At 53.6% G+C, this 20,244-nt stretch overlaps 1 protein-coding gene across 26 annotated transcripts in view; it reads left to right on the forward strand.

The window, feature by feature from the left end:
- NRXN2 (neurexin 2) overlaps positions 1–20,244 on the forward strand; it is a 339,529-nt gene that overhangs the window by 24,509 nt on the left and 294,776 nt on the right. For all 26 annotated transcript variants that reach the window (XM_030569276.1, XM_030569274.1, XM_030569293.1 and 23 more), the window contains exon 2: positions 4,615–5,777. In XM_030569276.1, the coding sequence (XP_030425136.1) occupies positions 5,060–5,777 (718 nt within the window). In that variant the 5' untranslated portion in view covers positions 4,615–5,059. The remainder of the gene's footprint in view (positions 1–4,614; positions 5,778–20,244) is intronic.

A 20,244-nucleotide genomic window follows, 5' to 3' on the forward strand; every position in this document is an offset into this window, starting at 1 on the left:
TTGTGTAAAACCAGCCCCCATGTTCATTCTTTCCCATCCCGTGTTTGCGAATGCATTGCTCCAAACCGTGGCTGCATGGAGAGCCTTCTCTCCCTGCAGGCCACCACCTGGCTGGTGGGAATGTGACCCCATCACTCTGGGCAGCAGGAATCAATAGTTAATTAATTTCCTCCTCTAAAATAGACAAGGGGGGTGGGGATAGTGAGGGGGCTGGGAGTAGAGGGTGCGGATGGTAAGGGGGGACAGAGGGCGAGGAGGGGGGATTGTAGGGAAGGAGTGCGAGGGAAGGAAGTGGGATGGTAAGGGGGAGGGGGTGCAAGGGTGAGGAGAGATGGAGGTTGAGAGGATGAGTTAGGGGAGTGAGAAGCACAGGGAGGAGGTTTGCCTGAATCCAACCCTCTGCTTCAGTCTCATCCCTTGGTGCAGTCTGCTGGGATTTGGTGGGGGCAGACAAAACTACCCCTCACCCCCCTACACACCTGAGCGACTGAGAGGAGATGATGGCGCTGAGGAGGGAGAATCATGGGGCTCAGAGCCCAGCCCCCCAGCACACTGCTCAGGCATCAATCAGTGCCTCCCCTCGCACAGGTGCAGCATTTAATGTGATTGGCTAATTATGCAGCGCATGCTAATAGCCCCTATTACCCAATGAGGGGCACAGACAAGGCACAGTTATAAATAACCTGCCGTACCTCATTTGCATGATGCCATATCCCCAGTGCCGTGTTACCGCGGAAACCACCCCTTCCCCCACCCCATTTACATTTGTTCTTTTAATAGATTTTTGGGGTGACAGGGTGTTAATGAGGATTGGTTGCCATGGTCGCTGGGTAGGGGTAACAGGTTCGACCAGTGGGCCCATCCACCCCAGTATCTCACCTCCTGCCACCTTGCATCAGACCCATGGGCCCATCCAGCCTGATATTCCCTGCCCCATCCCCAGATAAGACCCATGGGTCCATCCAGTCCCTGCTGTCCCCAATCAGACCTACTCTCTGTTCCCCTCTGCCCCACCCCCTCCTCTTTCTGCTCCCTTCCCCCCTCACCATGCCCCCCTCTGCCTATAGTATGCCAGTGGTGGGTGGGTTATAAATAATGCCTGACTGGCAGCACAGTGATGGGATGCAGATTGTGGCAGGGGGGAGGGTAAGGCTGTAAATGGCATATGGCCCATGGGGAGGGTCTGATCAAATAACATGGTGGTGAGGACTGGTCTGTGCAAATAACGGGGTGGGCTGGGATTGTCCCTGTGCAAATAAGCCAGTGTGTGTAGGAGGGTTGGCAGGAGCTGCCCTAGTCCCCTGGAGGTTGGCATCGAAGGCAACTCTGGTCACCTGCCCCTGGAACAACCAGGGGCTGGGGCCCTGTGCAAAGAACACAGGGTGTGTGGCTGGGAGAGCAGTCAGCACTGGGCCTTCAGCAGGGTTGCTTGGGGGGCAGATGTCAGAACAAGTCCAAAGGGAGGGTGCAGGAGCAAGGAGTAAACTGAGGGGAGGAGGGAGCAGCATCTGTCCCTATGACAATGGTATGGCCTGCTCTACCCCTCCCCCATCCTCCCTGTGAGAATAATATGACCTGCTCCCTCCTCCCCCCATCCTTGCTGTGAGAATGGTACAGCCTGCTCCCGCCTCTCTCTCTCTCCTGTGAGAATGGTATGGCCTTCTCCCACCTCTTCACCTTCCTTCTCATTGTGAGAATGGTACTGCCTGCTCCCACATCTCTCTGTCCCCCATCCCCCTCCTCCCTGTGAGAATAGTATGACCAATTCCCTCCTTCCGACCCATCCTCACTATGAGAATCGTATGGCTTGCTCCCTCCTCTCCCCCTCATCTTTGCTATGAGAATGGTATGGTCTACTCCCTTCTTTCCTCACTGTAAGAATGGTATGGCCTGGTCCCACCACTCCACCCTTCTCTGTGAGAATGGTACAGCCTGCTCCTGTCTCTTCCCCCCTTGCTGTGAGAATGGTATGGCCTGCTCCCACCTCTCCACCTTCTCCTCTCTGTGAGAATGGTACAGCCTGCTCCCGTCTCTTCCCCCCTTGCTGTGAGAATGGTATGGTCTGCTCCTGCGTCTCCCCTCCCTTCACTGTGAGAATGGTATAGTCTGCTCCCGCCTTTTCACCTTCCTCCTCACTGTGAGAGTGGTACAGCTTGGCCATCCTCGCTGTTAGAATAGTATGACCTGCTCCCTCCTTCTCATCCATTCTTGCTGTGAGAATATGACCTGTGCCCTTCTTCCCCACCATCCTTGCTGTGAGAATGGTATGGCCTGCTCCTGCCTCTCCCCCCTTGTCCTTGCTATGAAAATGGTACAGCCTGCTCCGCCTCTTTACTTCCCTCCTCGCTGTGAGAATGGTACAGCCTGCTCCCACCTGTGTCTCTCTCTGGCCTTGGCTACGCTGGCGCTTTACAGCGCTGCAACTTTTTCGCTCGGGTTGTGAAAAAAACACCCCCATAAGCGCTGCAAGATACAGCGCTGCAAAGCGCCAGTGTAAACAGTGCCCCAGCGCTGGGAGTGCGGCTCCCCGCACTGCAAGCTAATCCCCGTGGGGAGGTGGAGTACGTGCAGCGCTGGGAGCGCGGCTCCCCGCACTGCAAGCTAATCCCCGTGGGGAGGTGGAGTACGTGCAGCGCTGGGCGCGCGGCTCCCCGCACTGCAAGCTAATCCCCGTGGGGAGGTGGAGTATGTGCAGCGCTGGGAGCGCGGCTCCCCGCACTGCAAGCTAATCCCCGTGGGGAGGTGGAGTACGTGCAGCGCTGGGCGCGCGGCTCCCCGCACTGCAAGCTAATCCCCGTGGGGAGGTGGAGTATGTGCAGCGCTGGGAGCGCGGCTCCCCGCACTGCAAGCTAATCCCCGTGGGGAGGTGGAGTACATGCAGCGCTGGGAGAGCTCTTTCCCAGCGCTGGTGCTGTGACCACACTCACACTTTAAAGCGCTGCCGAAGTTTCGAGTGTAGCCGTACCCTCTCTGTGAGAATGGTAAGGCCTGCTCCCTCCTTTCCACCTGTCTTCTCTGGGCTTGTCTACATCAGAAAGTTGCAGCGCTGGTGAGGGAGTTACAGCGCTGCAACTTTGAAGGTGTACACATCTGCAGGGCACCACCAGCGCTGCAACTCCCTGTTTGCAGCGCTGGCCGTACTCCCGTTTTGTCTCGGGTGTAGAGGATCCAGCGCTGGTGATCCAGCGCTGGTAATCCAATGTAGACAGTTACCAGCGCTTTTCTTGACCTCCGTGGAAGGAGGAAGCCTCTGGTAATCAAGCTGGTTTCCTTTCCCGGTTTGCTCTCTCGGTCCCGGAGCCACCCAGCAAACCGCAGGGAAGGAGACCTGCTTGCTCGGGGTTCCGGGACCGAGAGAGCAAACCGGGAAAGGAGACCAGCTTCGCCGCGGTTTGCTCTCTCGGTCCCGGAGCCAGCCAGCAAACCGCAGGGAAGGAGACCTGCTTGGTCGGGGTTCCGGGACCGAGAGAGCAACCGGGAACGCCGCGGTTTGCTCTCTCGGTCCCGGAACCCCGAGCAAGCAGGTCTCCTTCCCTGCGGTTTGCTGGCTGGCTCCGGGAACGCGAGAGCAAACCGCGGCGTTCCCGGTTTGCTCTCTCGGTCCCGGAACCCCGACCAAGCAGGTCTCCTTCCCTGCGGTTTGCTGGCTGGCTCCGGGAACGCGAGAGCAAACCGCGGCGTTCCCGGTTTGCTCTCTCGGTCCCGGAACCCCGAGCAAGCAGGTCTCCTTCCCTGCGGTTTGCTGGCTGGCTCCGGGAACGCGAGAGCAAACCGCGGCGTTCCCGGTTTGCTCTCTCGGTCCCGGAACCCCGACCAAGCAGGTCTCCTTCCCTGCGGTTTGCTGGCTGGCTCCGGGAACGCGAGAGCAAACCGCGGCGTTCCCGGTTTGCTCTCTCGGTCCCGGAACCCCGAGCAAGCAGGTCTCCTTCCCTGCGGTTTGCTGGGTGGCTCCGGGACCGAGAGAGCAAACCGCGGCGAAGCTGGTTTCCTTTCCCGGTTTGCTCTCTCGTCCCGGAACCCCCCTTGAAGCCGCCCAACAGCGCTGCAGTGTGGCCACATCTAACACCACTTGCAGCGCTGGTTGCTGTAAGTGTGGCCACTCTGCAGCGCTGGCCCTATACAGCTGTACTAATACAGCTGTAACAACCAGCGCTGCAAAATTTTAGATGTAGACATGGCCTCTGTGAGAATAGTATGATCTGCTCCCACTGCTCCCCCTCCCTGTGAGAAAGGTACAGCCTGCTCCCACCTCTCCCCTCCCCTCCCCTCCCCTCCCCGTGAGAATGGTATGGCCTGCTTCCTCTTCCCTCTCCCCTACCCAAAATCCTGTTGGATGGGAGTGGGGTGCTACTTGATCTCCTGTGTCAGCTCTGATTGGCCACCCTCCCACAGTAGGTGGGGAAAGTGGGGAAAAGCAACCAATCAGAGGAGGTTCTGGGCTGGAACTACTATAAGAGGAATTTCTGGCAAGAGTAGCCAGCCCTAGGGTTAGGGGAGGGGGTGTTCCCTGAATGCCTGGGTTCAGCCCCCGGCTATGGGAAGGTGGGCTGTGTTGTATTAACCCTTTGGTGCACATGGCCTGGCCTCACCTGTCTCGTCTCTCTCTCCTCACAGCTCCTCCCTCCTGTGACGTGACGCTGGAGCCGGGCTGAGCACGCCCTGTGGGTGCGGCTGGCTCTGCACCCCACCAGAGGAGGATGCTGTAACTTGCTGGAGCTGGACCTGGACCTGGAGCCTGTGATTGGTGGAGGCTGGGTGGGGGAAGGGGGTTGACTTGACAGGGCCCCTGGATTTGTTCTCTCTGACTTCTGGATATTTGGATTCTGGCATCCCATTGCCCCTTGTCATTGAGCAGCAGTGAAAGGCCCCCATCCTCCCTCTGAGCGGAGCCCCCCACTCATCTGCACCTGCTCCCTGGCCTCCAAGGAAGGCACTGCACCCCAACCCTGCCTGCCCGTCCCTCCCCCCATCCAGCCGCCTGCCCCCCCCATGAGGATCTGAGGCTGTGGCAGTGGGGGGGCGGTGCCCAGCATTTGCCTTGGGGGGGGGGCAGGGACACATGCGACTGGGCGCCATGGCCAGACTGCTGCCCTTGGTGCTGCTGATGGGTGCCCTGCTGGGCCCTGGGGCGGGCGGGGCAGCACTGGAGTTTGGTGGCACCACGGGGCAGTGGGCCCGCTATGCCCGCTGGGATGCCAGCTCTTTGGGGGAGCTGAGCTTTAGCCTGAAGACAAACGTCTCGCGGGCGCTGGTGCTTTACCTGGACGACGGGGGGAACTGCGACTTCCTGGAGCTCATGATCGCTGACGGGCGCCTGCGCCTGCGTTTCACCATCTCCTGTGCTGAGCCTGCCAAGCTGCACCTGGAGACGCTTGTGGATGATGACCGTTGGCACATGGTGCTCCTGACCCGCAACTACCGAGAGACCATGCTGGTGGTGGACGGCGAGGCCAAGGTGGCTGAGGTCAAGTCCAAGCGGCGGGACATGGCGGTGGAGAGCGACCTCTTTCTGGGGGGGATCCCGCCCGACGTGCGCCTCTCGGCGCTTACCCTGAGCACTGTCAAGTACGAGGTGCCCTTCAAGGGGCTGGTGGCCAACCTCAAGGTGGGCGACACACCGCCGGCCCTGCTGGGCAGCCAGGGTATCCGCAGTGACACGGAGTACCTGTGCACCAAGCAGAATCCCTGTGCCCATGGGGGGCTCTGCAGCGTGCTGAATGGCGAGGTGCAGTGCGACTGCAGTATGACTGGCTTCCAGGGCAAGTTCTGCAGCGAAGGTGAGAAGCCAGGGGACAGGAGGGGAGGGTGAGGGTTTGGAGCAGGGGTGTGGCCCAGATGGCTCACTGTCCCTCCCCAGAGTGGCGGCATTGCTCTAGGGACAGGCTGGGCAGCAGCAGAGAGAGCGTGACCTTCCCACACCCTCACAGCATGCTCTCCCCTTTCCCAGACTGGTGCCAGCAGAGAGGGGCTTGGACTTGTCTGTTGCGTCAGCCCTTGGCCTCTGCTTTATGCCACCAGGAGCCTGGCTGAGCTGTCACAGCTGTGGCGCCTGACTGGCCAGGATGGGCTCTGTGCAACCCAAGAGAGTGTTTGGGGTGCTGGCCCCTTGCCTATGCTGTGGGGTCTGGACCCAGATTTGGGCCTGGCCCCATCTCTTCTTTGGCAGCTTCTATCAGGGGATTCAGAGGAGGGGACAGGGATGGACAGGCTGCAGGCTGGAGCCTTTAGGGATGTCACTTTGTGGGGAGCTTATTTCTTTTATTATTGGGGTTTGTTTGTGGGTGTTGCTGTTCTGTGCTGGTCGTCGAGGCTTTTAAGGTTAGAGCATGGGACTGGGAGCCAGGACTCATGGGTTCTATGTCAGGTGTGTGAGGGGAGCAGAGTCCAGTGGTTATAGAGGCTGGGTTGCTAGAGTGGGGGAGTCTCTGGCTTAGGTTGGTGGTCGGGAACTGGGTTGTATTGGCTTGGGGATGACACTTTACCAGCTTAGCCTGATGAAGTTTGGCTCCTGGCCTACTGGGTGTCCTGGGGCAAGTCACTTCCCCCTCTGTGCCGCAGTTCCCTAATCTGTAAAATGCAGGGAATAATCTGACTGTGTGTGTCTGGGCAGCAGCTGGTCTGACGGGGTCCCTGACCTCGGTGTGGGGGCAGGGTGGGTCAGTTCAGTGCCTCCCTGACAGGGGCCCCGAGCTCAGTGTGGGGTGGATCCGTGCAGCGTCTGACTTGACGGGGCCCTGAACTCAAGACTTTTAGTGCTATTGTGAGATCCGGCAGGTTCACGGGTACCAGGCTGGCTTGTGTGTTGTCCATCTCATGCTCAGTGCAGCTCTAGGATCAGCCCCTGCCCTGGGCAGTTTGTTTTCTCAGTAGATGAAGGAAGGACGATTATCCTGTTTTACAAATGGGGAAACTGAGGCACAGGGTGATGACAGGTAGGAACTGAACCCAGATGTACCAAGTCCCTCCTCCTTCCCTAAGCCTGAGTGCCCCTGGAGGTCACTGTGAATGTGTGAAATGGACCAGCATGCCCGAAGTCAGTATCTGCTTTGGGAATGCAGTAGCCAGTCGCTGTTTAGAGAGGGGTGAACTGGTGCTCAACTGGCCCAGCTGGCAGCACCGTTGGGGTGGGTGCGTTCTAACTGGGGAGCGAGCAGGTAACTAAGGTCAAATGGCTGCATTTCATGGGGACATCAAATTGTGGCATCAGTGTTATCAGGCTGCTTGGGAACAAACTACCCAACAGGGCTCTGCGCTGTGCCAGGCATGTTTGTACACACTGTCCCCCCCATGCATTTGTGCTCTCCTGGTGCCAGTTGGAAGAAACCCCCTTCCCTGTGACCAGGAGTGGGGTCCCCATCACGCGGCGCAGATACACACTGACAGGCCACGCCCCAAAGAGCTCACAGACGAAATAGACAAAAGGTGGTGATGGGTAAACTGAGGCATTGAGCGGGAAGAGACTTGTCCAAGGTTGGGGCGGAGCTTGGGATACAACCCAGGAGTCCTGACTCCCAGTCCAGTGCCCAGCCACTGCAATCTGCTGTCTCCCCAGAAATGGCAAAAGAGGGTTTACGCTGGTGAGAGCAGAGATCACAGAGCTGGGGAGTATTTGGCTGGGGCAGGGTGCTGGAGGGATCTGTAGTGAGGATCGGACAGAGAAAGGAGACAGGAGCTTAGGAACAGACTGGATCAGATCCATAAGCCCACCCAGCATCGTCTTCATCCACCCCCCCATTTGCTACCCTCAATCGGACCTGACGCCTGCCCAGCCTGGTATCGCCCCACCTGTCAAGGCTGATTCCCCACTTTGGCAGGTTGAGTACAGAAGGTGGGGGGCCCGCAAAGATTCGAAAAATTAATACTTGACACTCCAGGCTGGTATTAAACTCCCAAGGTCACAGCTTCTCTCTGATGCTCTCTAGATGCTGCCACCACCCAAGTGCATAAAACCCCTTTGGACCCAGGAAGGCACACTTGGGAATTCATCCCTATGGGGTACCCTCAAGCCCTTTCAGCCCTCCTCCAGGGAGGAGCTGAGAAATAAAAACAGAAGAAATCAGCTGTTGCTACCAGCTATTTAAACAACATGTGCACAAACCTCTTAGGACACAACCCCACCCCAATCCTGTTCTTAAAAAAGGTAAATTTTATTAAAACCAAAAAGAAAGAAAATACATCTGGAACTTAGGTTATTGCTAGATTTGAAAAGAGCAAATATAATTAAGTATCAAGAATGGTTTTCTTGAGGTCCAGCTTAATGGTTACAAGCAAAACAAGCATTTGGGGGTTAGCACAGAGGAGTTCACAAACCAATAAGGGGGAAAAAAAAGAGAAACCTAATTGTGTCTTCCTAGACGTTCCCTGATCTACTTACATATCTGGGGGTTTCAAATAAGCAGTCTCTAGGTATGATCTGATAGTTTTTCATACCTGGTTTAAAGCTTCCTGGAGCATAGTTCAGCCCTGTTCCTGCTGTGTGTTTCCTGTCCCTGGAGAACAACAACAGACAGACAAAGGGAAAGTTTTTTTTCCCAATTTTAAAAAGTTCTTGCCCTGCCATTGGCTCTTTTGGTCAGGTGCCCACTCTCTTCCTTTTGCCTATGGGCTTTTTTAACCCTTTACAGGTAAAGCAAGTAGAGAACAGCTACTAACAGGGATTTTACAGCTGACTGGGTGCCCATAAAAGGGAGCCCACGCCACTTCATTTATCACAACCCCCCACCCCCCAAAAAAAAATCACAGACGGTGCTGGCCAGCCTGGTTCAGGTCGGGTCCGCACCAACTGGGATTTCTTCCTGGAGGTTTAGGAAACAGAGTTAATAAGATACATGCACCTCTAATTTTACTACATGAAGAACTAGTATTTTTCACATTTCGAGGACTAGAATGACTTAGAATACAGGGACGTTTTTACCCGGCTGATTCTGGGAAACCTTCCCAGGAGAGTGCATCAGCCACTTTGTTAGAGGCTCCTTAAATGTGTTATATTTTAAAATCAAAGTCTTGAAGATCTAGACTCTACCGAAGAAGTTTTTTGTTAGTTTTTTTTTTTGACTGTGTGAAGCCACTTCAGTGCAGCACAGTTAGTCTGCAGGTGGAAATGGCATCCCCAAATGTATAGGCGTAGCTTCTCCAAAGCATACACAATGGCATATCATTCTTTTTCTGAGATTGAGCAGTGGCTTTACTTCTCAGAAAGTTTTTTGCTGAGAAACATGACAGGATGAAATTGTTGATCTGGTCCTTTCTGCATTAAAACTGCTCCTACACCACACTTGGAAGCATCTGTGGTTATGATGAAAGGTTAGTTGAAGTCTAGGGCCCTCGGTACAAGGTCAGACATAAGGATAGCCTTAAGCTGGTTAAAGGCTTTCCGTCACTTCTTAGTCCACTGAACTGCATTTGGTTTTTTTTTTTTCCTGGTCAGGTCTGTCAGTGGGTGGCAATTTGGCTGTAGTGTGGTACAAATCGTCGGTAATTCCTGGCCAAGCCCAAGAAGGATTGGACCTGCTTCTTTGATTTAGGAACAGGCCAATTTTGGATAGCATTTACCTTAGCCGGGGGATTGATAGTTCCATGACCCACCTGGTGTCCAAGGTACGTTACCCTGCTTAGGCCTATTTGATATTTTCTGGCCTTACCAGTTAATCCTGCCTCCCTTATGCACTGAAAGACAGCTTGGAGGTGTTCCAGGTGTTCTGCCTATGAATCTGAGAATCATCAAGATAGGCTACTGCAAATTCCCCAAGTCCAGCCAGAAGGTTATCTACCAATCTCTGGAAGGTTGCGGGTGCATTTCGCAATACGAAAGGGAGCACATTAAAGTCATACAGCCCTACATGGGTGATGAAGGCTGACCTTTTCATGGCGGGGTCATCTAGTGGCACTTCCCAGTCCCCCTTGGTTAAGTCTAAGGTGGAAATGAACTGGGCACATCCCAGTTTCTCCAATAGCTCATCTGTGTGTGGCATTGGATAGTTTTCTGGGCAAGTTACAGCATTTAGTTTACGGTAGTCCATACAAAAGCGGATTTCCCTATCTGGTTTGGGAACCAGAACCACTGGAGAGGCCCATGCACTCTCAGAGGGGCGGATTACACCCATCTGTAACATGTCCTTGATCTCCCTTTCGATTGCGGTTTTGGCTTGAGGAGCCATCTGGTAGGGTTGGGCTCTAATTGGGCAAGCATCACCTGTGTCAATGGAGTGGTATGCCGGTGCAGTCCATCCTGAGGTGGTTGTAAACATTGTCACGAAGCTAGTGCACAGCTCCTGGATTTGCTGTCACTGCTTACGCCCAAGGGTGATGGAAAGGCTCATCTCTTCTATGCCACCGTTGCTTTTTCCTTCGTAGTAGACTCCTTCAGGCCACTCAGTGTCATCTTTCTCCTGGGCTATAAACTGGAGAACCTTGATTTCTCAGGAATAAAAAGGCTTTAGAGGATTAACATGGTATACTTTTAGGTTTTAGGGCAGGGTCTGGGAACGTATGAGGTAATTAACAGCTCCCAGGTGCTCTTGGACCATAAATGGCCCCTCCCACGACGCTTCCAGCTTATTGACCTGGAGCGCTTTCAGAACCATGACTTGTTCACCTACTTTGAAGGAACACTTTCTGGCATGTTTATCACACCAGGCCCTTTGCCCTTGTTAAGCATCCTGTAAGTTTTCTCAAGCAAGAGCTAGAGAGTCCTTGAGGGTGTTTTACAGGTTGGTTACAAAGTCCAAAATGTTAGTTCCTGGAGAAGATGTAACCCCGTCCCATTGCTGCTTCATCAACTGTAATGGTCCCTTAACTTCGTGGCCATAAACGAGTTTAAAGGGTGAAAACCCCAAACTGAGATGTGGTACAGCCCTGGAGGCAAAGAGAAACTGCTGCAATACTAGGTCACGATCATTGGAGTGCTTATTCAGGAATTTACGTATTATGGCCCCCAAGTCCCATTAAACTTGTCCACTAGGCCATTTGTTTGATGGTGGTAAGGGATGGCCACCAAGTGGTTTACCCCATGAGTTTCCCAAAGACGTTTCATAGTCCCTGCCAGAAAGTTACTTCCCGAATCCGTAAGGGTGTCTGAGGGCCAACCTACACTGGCAAAAATGTCTGCCAATGCCTGGCTCACGCTTCTATCCCTGGTGTTGCTTAGAGCTGCTGCTTCCGGCTATCGGGTGGCAAAATCTGTGAAGGTCAGTATGTACAGCTTTCCTCTGAGTGTCTTTTTAGGGAATGGACCCAGAATATCCACAGCTACATGCTGAAATGAAACCTCAATAATGGGGAGTGGCTGCAGAGGGGCCTTGATGTGGTTTTGGGACTTTCCCACCCTCTGGCACACCTCACAAGACCGGACGTAGATAGAAATGTCCTTACTCATTCCCTCCCAGTGAAATGACTTCCGCAAATGGTCTTTGGCCCTATTCACCCCAGCATGACCACTAGGGTGATCGTGGGCTAAGCTCAAGAGCTTTTCCCTATACTACCAACTGTCTCTGAGGATGCCAGTCCTCCTTGTACCCACCAGAAGGGATTTTCTTGTACAAGAGTCCTCCTTCTACAACAAACCTGGACATATTGGAAGAGCTGAGAGGTGGTGGGTCGCTCCACCGTCCAAGCTCCCTTAGGCTTTCATCCACTTTCTGCTTGGCCTGGAACTGCATTAGTTTCTTGCGGGGTTGTGGACTTGGCTTGGTCCCACTGGAAGCGATGTAGGTGATAGGGGTATCTCCATTGACCGTGAACCGCTCTCCGCTGGCGCACTGGGTTGTATTTCAGGTTCCGGTTGATCATGTTGCGCCGGTTGAGCTGCTGCTGCAGGTGCAGGCTCTGTGGCACCCTTTGGTGCTGGCTCCCCTGACTCTGGTGGGGTTGCAAGCACAGGCTCTGGTGCTGACTGCTTCATCAGTTCCGATTCTTGGGCTGGTACTGGCTGGGTCCTAGGAACTGGATCTACAACTGCTTCCAGAGACTTTGGACTGGGGTCTGGTTTCACCACCTCTGGCTGGATCCCTGTAGGAGGCTCAGGAATGGAGTTAGGTGTGGAGGCCTGTTTAGCCTGGCTGCAGGTGACTATCCCCACCCATTTTGTTAGCCTCACATGGTTGGCTAAGTCTTCTCCCTGCAGCATGAGAAGAAAGCTAGTAGCAGTTGGTGCAGATGCCAGAAGGAGCAACCCGAGCAGACACCACACCATCGGTGTCAGCCCAAGGCCTCACCTTGCAAGGAGGAGCCCTCCACACAGACAGGGAGACCCCAGATGCTCTCTCATCCCACCATCCTACTCTCCAATCACCCACCTCGCCCCAGCCCAGTCAGCTGGATGATGCTTCAAATGTAATGAGCTGGGGCATGTGAATGCCTACTGCCCCAAGAGCACCACCTGACTGCAACTCCTGACCCCAGGGTCCCAATGAGAGCCTTCAGGCCCAGATGCCTTGCAAATACCCCCAGAGCCAAGGGAAACTGTGAGTGTGGGTGGGAGGAAGACTACTGCATGGAGAAATACTGGAGCACAGGTCTCAGCTATTCACCAGTCCCTGGTGAACCCCAAATTCATCGACCCAGAGGCCCAAGTGATGGTGCAACCCTTTAAGGCCAACTCTTTTAACTTGCCTACAGCCAAGTTGCCTGTCCAGTACAAGGGCTGGTCAGGAATATGGACTTTTGCAGTCTATGATGATTATTCCACCTCTACCACCACGCTAAGGCTGATTCCCCACTCTGGCAGGTTGAGTACAGAAGGTGGGTCCCACAAGGATTTGAAAAATTAATACTGGCTGCTTCAGGCTGATATTAAACTCCCAAGGTCACAGCTTCTCTCTGACCTTGGATGGGTAGATGCTGCCACCACCCAAGTGCAAAAAAACCTTTTGGACCCAGGAAGGCACACTTGGGAATTCATCCCTGTGGAGTACCCTCAAGCCATTTCACCCCCCCCTCCCCCGGCGAAGAGCTGAGAAAGAAAAACAGAAGAAATCAGCTGTTGCCACCAGCTAATTAAACAACATGTGCACAAACCTCTTAGGACACAACCCCACCCCAATCCTGTTCTTAAAAAAGGTAAATTTTATTAAAACCAAAAAGAAAGAAAATACATCTGGAACTTAGGTTATTGCTAGATTTGAAAAGAGCAAATATAATTAAGCATCAAGAATGGTTTTCTTGAGGTCCAGCTTAATGGTTACAAGCAAAACAAAAGCATTTGGGGGTTAGCACAGAGGAGTCCACAAGTCAATAAGGAAAAAAAAAGAGAAACCTAATTGTGTCTTCCTAGACGTTCCCTGATCTACTTACATATCTGGGGGTTTCAAATAAGCAGTCTCTAGGTATGATCTGATGGTTTTTCATACCTGGCTTAAAGCTACCTGGAGCATAGTTCAGCCCTGTTCCTGCTCTGTGTCTCCTCTCCCCGGAGAACAACAACAGACAGACAAAGGGAAAGTTTTTTTTCCCCAATTTTAAAAAGTTCTAGCCCTGCCATTGGCTCTTTTGGTCAGGTGCCCACTCTCTCCCTTTTGCCTCTGGGCTCTTTTAACCCTTTACAGGTAAAGTAAGTAGAGAACAGCTACTAACAGGGATTTTATAGCTAGCTGGCTGGCTGGGTGTCCGTAAAAGGGAGCTACCCTCCCTTCTTTTATCACACCAGCCTCCCTGCCATCCCGGATCAGACCCAGGGGCTCATCCAGTCTGGTATTCCCCCACCTTCCCTGCCACCCCTTACAAGACCCAGGGGCCTATCCAGTGTGGTATTCGTCCCCTCCCCCGCTGCCACCCGGAGCCCATCCAACCTGGTCTCCGCAACAGTGGCCAGTCCCAGTTGCTTTAGAGGAAGGAGCCAGAACCCCTCACTGATGGGATAACCTGTCCCCCAGGAAGGTCTCCCGGCCTCCCATGGAGATCAGTTTAAAGCCTGAGGCAGCGCTAGGGTTTGCCCAGGATAACTGTAGTGGTGCCAGATCACGCCCTTCGCCTGCATAGTTATACCAGGACCAGCACTGCGTGTGTGTGTGTATGGGCGAGAGTTCCACCAGGAATCCTGGGTGAGGGATGGGGCCCCAGAGCTCCTGGCATGGTCCAGCAGAACCTGTCTTGGGCCTGGCTTTGTGTCTCCCAGCACGTTGGACAGCTGTTGTCACCAGTGCTCCCCTGGCCAGGGAGGCACAGAGCCCCGGCAAGGAGGGAGAATAGGGTTCCTGGCATGGGGGGGAATGGGTGACCTGGCATGGGGGCACAGAGCCCCTGGCATGGGAGAGAGGGGAAGGTGTACCTACAGCCCATGGCATGCAGGGGAGAATGGGGAGCCTGGTACTGGGGGGTAGTAGGGGTACTGAGCCTCTGGCAATGGAGGAGAATGGGGTACCTGGAGTGAGAGAGGGGAAGCTGCAGGGAGTCCCTGCGAAGGAGGAGAGCAGTGGTGAAGCTGGAGGGAGGCAAGGAGCTGGGCAATGTGCTGGTCCTACAGTCACTGTGAAGCCTGTGCCACCTGGTGGTCTCTGGCTCCATGGGGTTTCCCTGTTGCCACCCACCCGGTGGGGGAGCTGACATGATGTATGTGTCTGACTGTGAGGAGGGTGGGGGGCAGAGCAGAGGTGCAAGGAATCACAGCCTCATAGGAAGCACCTGGGGATGTTAAACACCTAAAATCCTGCAAGTGCCTCTTCATCTGCACAGTGATTCCACACTGCCCAAGTGACACTGTGCGGAGAGACACAGGGGCCCAGTGGTTAGAATGGGGAAGGGGGGCTGGGATTCAGGACTCCTTGGTTCTGTCCCAGCTCGGAGAGGAGAGTGGGGCCTACTGGGTTAGAGAATCAGGACTTCTGGGTTCCTTCTGTGACTGAGCAGCTGTGTGACCTTGGCCAAGTTCCTTTTCCCGCTAAGTTAACTGGGGACTTGTGTGGGATGAGATTGGGCTCTGTTTGGGGGAGCAATCTCATCCCAGCCATGCGGTGTTTGTTTAGCCAAAATGTGTGTGTTCATGGCTATGTCTGCTTGGCTGTGATCCCACACTGGGTAAGCTGTGTCTGTGAGTTGCCCCAGCCAGCAGAGGGGGAGTGCTCCCTGGCCAGTCACTAGCAGTCTGTAGAGGAGAGTGCATGCGTGTGTGTGTGTGTGTGTGTGTGTGCAAGCAGATACATTTACTCATGACACATCACTCTCCCCATACACTCTCTCAAAAACACACACAGATAGACAATACTCAGGCAAACTCACAGCATGTACATGCACACACGACACTCTCAGTACACACAGGTAGATGTGCAGTACACCCACTCAGATAGCACTCACATACATAACACACAAAACATACATGTGTACAGACACATGGAGAATGACGCAGTCACACACTGTTCACACAGGCAGGCACCCAGTAACACAGAAACAGTCACGCAGCACAGACACGCTCACATGCAACACTCATAGATTCATATATACACACAGAGACACTTTCTTAAACACACAGATAGAACCAGGCACTCTCAAAACACTTCACGCACATGCGCACACACTACTTATAGATGCACAACAAATGTACCAACAGAGACACAAGAAACTCATCCACTCACAACATGCTCACACACACGTTCTCTTTCTCTCACACACACAGACACACACACCCCAGTCATACAAACACACCTGTACAGACACAATCACGCAGACACACAACACACATTCCCAACAGTCACACAATACACCCACCCACTCACACAACACACACAAACACGGCAGATGCACACAAGACAGCCAGCTACTCGCTCGCCCACCCATCTATGCACAGTGTGCTCAGCCACACACAGACACACATCTCCTTCACCTTCCCTGCACAATCCACCCACACATCTGCCCACACAATCTGAATCCTGGGTGACAGTTGTCTAGGTTGGTTGCCATGGCGAGAACTGTGACAACTATTGACTGCTTGGTGATTGTTTGTGTTTCTTTCCTATTTGCTATGGAGACAACTGGGCCAACCAAATCTTCATTGGCTGTCGTCTATGGTCACTTGCCAGGGATACAGTTGCACTGGCTAGCTTCCTGGCGGCTGTTGTCTAGGGCTGGTTGCTATGGAGACAGTTGGTTGGGCTGCTGACCCTTGGCAACTGTCCATCATTGCTGCGGAGATTGTGCTGACTGAATTCTTTGGCTGAGGCCAGTTTCTATGGACAACAGTGTGGTGAGTCCTCAGTGACTGTTGCCTAGGCTGGTTGCCCAGGGGACAGTTTTGCTAACTACTCTTCAGTGACTGAGGAGGTTTGGGTGGGTGTAATGGGAGTGGGTTGCTGGGTGCAATGAGATGTTGGGGGAGGACACTGCGTGCTAGGGTGTGTGAGGTTGCTTGGCTATGTTACATGTAGGAAGATAAGGTCATGGGGTGCTTTGTACTGGGATGTTAGGTTGTCTGGGTGGAGGATTATGATGTGTGTCTCTCTGCACAAGGGACAAAGGGTGTTGTGCAGTAGGGTGTATGGGCGAAGGGTAGACCTACCAGGAGTGTAGGGTGTCTGGTTGAAGGGCTGTGTTGTTTGGCAGTGTGCAGAAGGTGTTGTATGGGTGAAGTATTATGCTGTGTGAAGGAATAAAAGTATGGATATGATCTTGTGTGTTAGAACCTTGTTGTGTGGCTCTGTGCAGAAGGTAATATGTATGAGTGAAGGACTACACTGTGTGTGTGTGTGTGTGTGTCTGTGTTTGAATACAAGGGTATGGTGCGGGGTGTTGTGTAGTGGGATGTTTATTGTACAGGTAGAGGATTGTGGTGTGCGGATGTGTTTTCAAGTAGTTTAGGGTGTTGGGTACTGGGGTGTTTGCATGGTTCTTCCTGTGTATGCTGTTTTTTGTGTGTAAATACTAGATGTACAGGAGTGGTGTGTAGTAGGGTGTTAGGTTGTAGAGTTGAAGGATTATACTCTGTGTATATGTGTATGTATGCAAGTGGTAGACAGTGAGTTTTGGGATGTTAAGTTGTATGGGAGAATTGTGGTGTGTGTGAGTACAAGCATTATAGGTTTTAGGGATGTCAGGTTGTATGGGTATGCTGGGGTGTATATGTATATAAGGAGTATTGAAGTTGTTTGGGAGATTTATGCCATGTGTGCATACTGTGGACATGGACCGTAGAGTACTGTGTACGAAGTTGTATGGGTGAAAGTTTATGCTGTGTGTATACAAGTATCTAGGGTGTAGGTGTGCAGATGTAGGGTTATGCTCTGTGTGTACAAGTGGGATAAGGTGTCAGTTGTAGGGTTGTATGTGTAGGAGTATGCTGTGTATACAAGTGGGATAGGATGTTGCAGTGTTAGGCTGCACGCCTGTAGAATTATGCTCTGTGTGTGTGTGTACCGGTAGTGTAGGATGTCAGGGCAGTGTGAGGGTGTAGGCATATCAGTCCTGCTGTGTGTGGAGGTGTTGTGGGATGATGGCACGAGTTGAGACTGGTGTGGTGGCAGGGTGTGCCTGCATGTTGTGTGTTAGGCATGGGTTAGAAGTACAGCAAGTGCCCTGGTGGGTGTATGGGTCAAGGGCCATGCTGTAGCAGGGTTGCTGGCTGGAGGGAGAGTGCATGATTTATATTAGAGGGGCTGTCCCAGCTTGGCACCTGGACCCAACTGCATGGGGAGGTGCCAGCCTGCCTGTCCCTCCCATTCCCTCCCACAGTGAAGGGTCAGGAGCTCCCAGGGTGACTGGTCTGGATGGGATCTGGGGTGTGTGTGAGTGGGGGTGGTGTTAGAGGATGGATCAGATTCTGGACGGGAGAATGTTTGTCGTCTTTCCCCCTCATTGATCACTGAGCCTGCTCGGGTACCCATGTTACCCTGATCCACATTATGTCACAGCCAGGAAGGGGCAGTGAAGGGGCTGCAGGGCTAGGACAGGGTGCCAAGTCCTTGAGGTGTCCCCCTTTCCCTGTACTCAGCTCATGTTCCTGACCTCCCTGCTCTTCCTCACTTCCCCTTGCTCAACCCCCTGCCCAAACCCCTGTTGATTTTTATTTTTTTTCACTTTTCCATTCATTCTTTTCTTGTGTCTTTCCCTTCCTTTGTCATGCTTGCATTCCTCTTTTCTTCATTATTTTGTTTCCCTTTCCATCTTTTTTGTTCTTTTCCTCCTTTTTTCCATTTTTGTTCTTTTTTTTATTCTTTCTCGTTCTTTCATTCCTTGTTTCTCTTCTTTTTCTCCTTTCATTCTTTTGCTCTTTTCCTTTTTTATTCGTTCTTCTGTCATCTTTCCTTTCTTTTCCTGTTTCTGCTTTCCGTTCTTACTCATTCTTACATCCTTTTATTCTTTTTGCCCTTTTTCTCATTCTTTCTTTCATTCATTCAAATGCTCTTCCCTTTTTTTTTGTTTTTTGTTTTTTTTCCCATTTTTTCAATTCTTTTCTTTCCCGCCATCGGCCCTGACGTCCTCTCCCCGGGGCCCCCCACCTGCTCCTATTAGCACTGTTCACATGTGGGGAGCGCTGACTGTGGTGCTCTGGTTAGAGCTGTGCTGCCGCCTGGCCTGGATCCCCCCAGCGTGTGCCTCTCTGGAGGGTTGGGGGAGGCTCTCCGGGCCCAGCCATCCACGCTCAGTCTCTGCCTCTGCAAGGACAGCCCAAGGTCAGCTGGTGAAGAGCTGCCAGGAGACGGGATGTGGAGAGAGCTTGCCCATCCCCGCCTGCATGCCTCCCAGGAGGATGGCTTTTCCGCATGGCTTGTGCCGCCTGAACCCAGTACTGAACAGCTGGGCACCACCAGGTGGTGCTAAGGAGTCCTTCCCCCCACCAGCTGTGCCACTGCCCGCAGCTGGCAGGGAGTGTGAAACTCGCTCAGTGGAGACAGTGTGGAAAGCTAGGGGTGTCTGTGCAAGGGAGGGAGGCCCCCAAGAAAGCTGGGATCTGCCTTTGCAAGTAAGTAGGGGGAGGTTGGGGGTGGGATTCACTTGGAATCGAACCCTCCTCCCCCTCTGGGTTGGGTTCAGCACAAAATGCCCATATTTGCCTCCCTGAATGACACAGAATTCCTGAGTCATCTTATTGCAGTTGTGTCTGCCTGCCCCGGCTGAGATCAGAGCCCCTAGCAGGCTGGGTGCTGCACGGACCACCCCACTCCCCTACTGAGATCGGAGCCTCTGGAGGGTGAGGTGTCTCTCAGATCCCCACCCTGCTGATATTGGGGCCCCCAACAAGCCAGGGGCACACAGACCCCCCTCTCCCATGGCTGAGATCAGGGCCTCAGGTGATCTGGGTGCTGCACAGACCCCCAACGCTGGCTGAGATCAGGGCCCCCAGCAGAACAGGCACTGCTGAGATCAGGACAGGCACTGCACAGATCCCACATGGCTGAGATTGGGGCCCCTTTTGGGCTCTGTACAGACATATAGTGAGAGATGGTCCATGCTCTGAAGAGCTTACAGACTGAAGAGATAAAGGGCAGGAGGGGAAACTGAGGCATGGGGGGGAAGGGACAGTGGCAAAGCTGGGATACAACCCAACGTCTGAACCACAAGCTCCCCGCCCATGTTTGTGCTGCATCATCGCTCTGATCATTGTGCACAGTGGAGAATTCCCACAGCGTGGGAACACCGGGGGAAGGGGTTGCGGGGAGGGGCTGTGGTTCATCATTTACTTGAAGCATGTGTAGCCTGGGAATCTTGTATGAGTCAGGGTCAGCCCTGAAATGGGTTCCCTTAGGATGGTCTAGATTCAGCCCTAGCGTGGGAGCTCTAGCACAGGTCTTGGGCATAGTGATGCGGGTTGTATTTGGCCCTGGGGTGGCAGCATAGAACAGAGCGTGACCACACTAGAGGGGTTGGTTTCAGCCCTGGGGTGGGGGCTCTAGAACATGTTGAGAGAGGTTTGGGCCAATGTCCGTCATTGCTCGGTTGGCTCTAGAGAGCTGCCTGGGGAGCAGTGTGCCTCACTAGGGGATGAGTGTGGGGATTGCACGTCCTCCCCCTGTATGGGGCGGGCAGTGGGCACGGCCCTTGAGCACTATTAGTGAGCAATGTGTACCACTGTTTTGCCTGTCTCACCCACTAGTGAACATGCTGTGTGCTGCTGTCCTGATGCTGCCCTGTGCAGCGCCGTGCCGTGCCGATGGGCTGCCTGGCAGCTGCTATGTGAGGCATGTGCCAACCCCATGTTGGGGACGTCTTGTCTGGGAGCCCAGAGCCTGGCTCCTGCCCAAGCCAGCGGGGGGCCACACTGCAGACTGACAGACATGCACACTTCCGCAGATCCACCAGCAGACCCATAGACAGACAGACAGA

This window comes from Gopherus evgoodei, chromosome 7 (assembly GCF_007399415.2).
Source record: "Gopherus evgoodei ecotype Sinaloan lineage chromosome 7, rGopEvg1_v1.p, whole genome shotgun sequence".
NCBI classification, from domain to species: domain Eukaryota; kingdom Metazoa; phylum Chordata; order Testudines; family Testudinidae; genus Gopherus; species Gopherus evgoodei.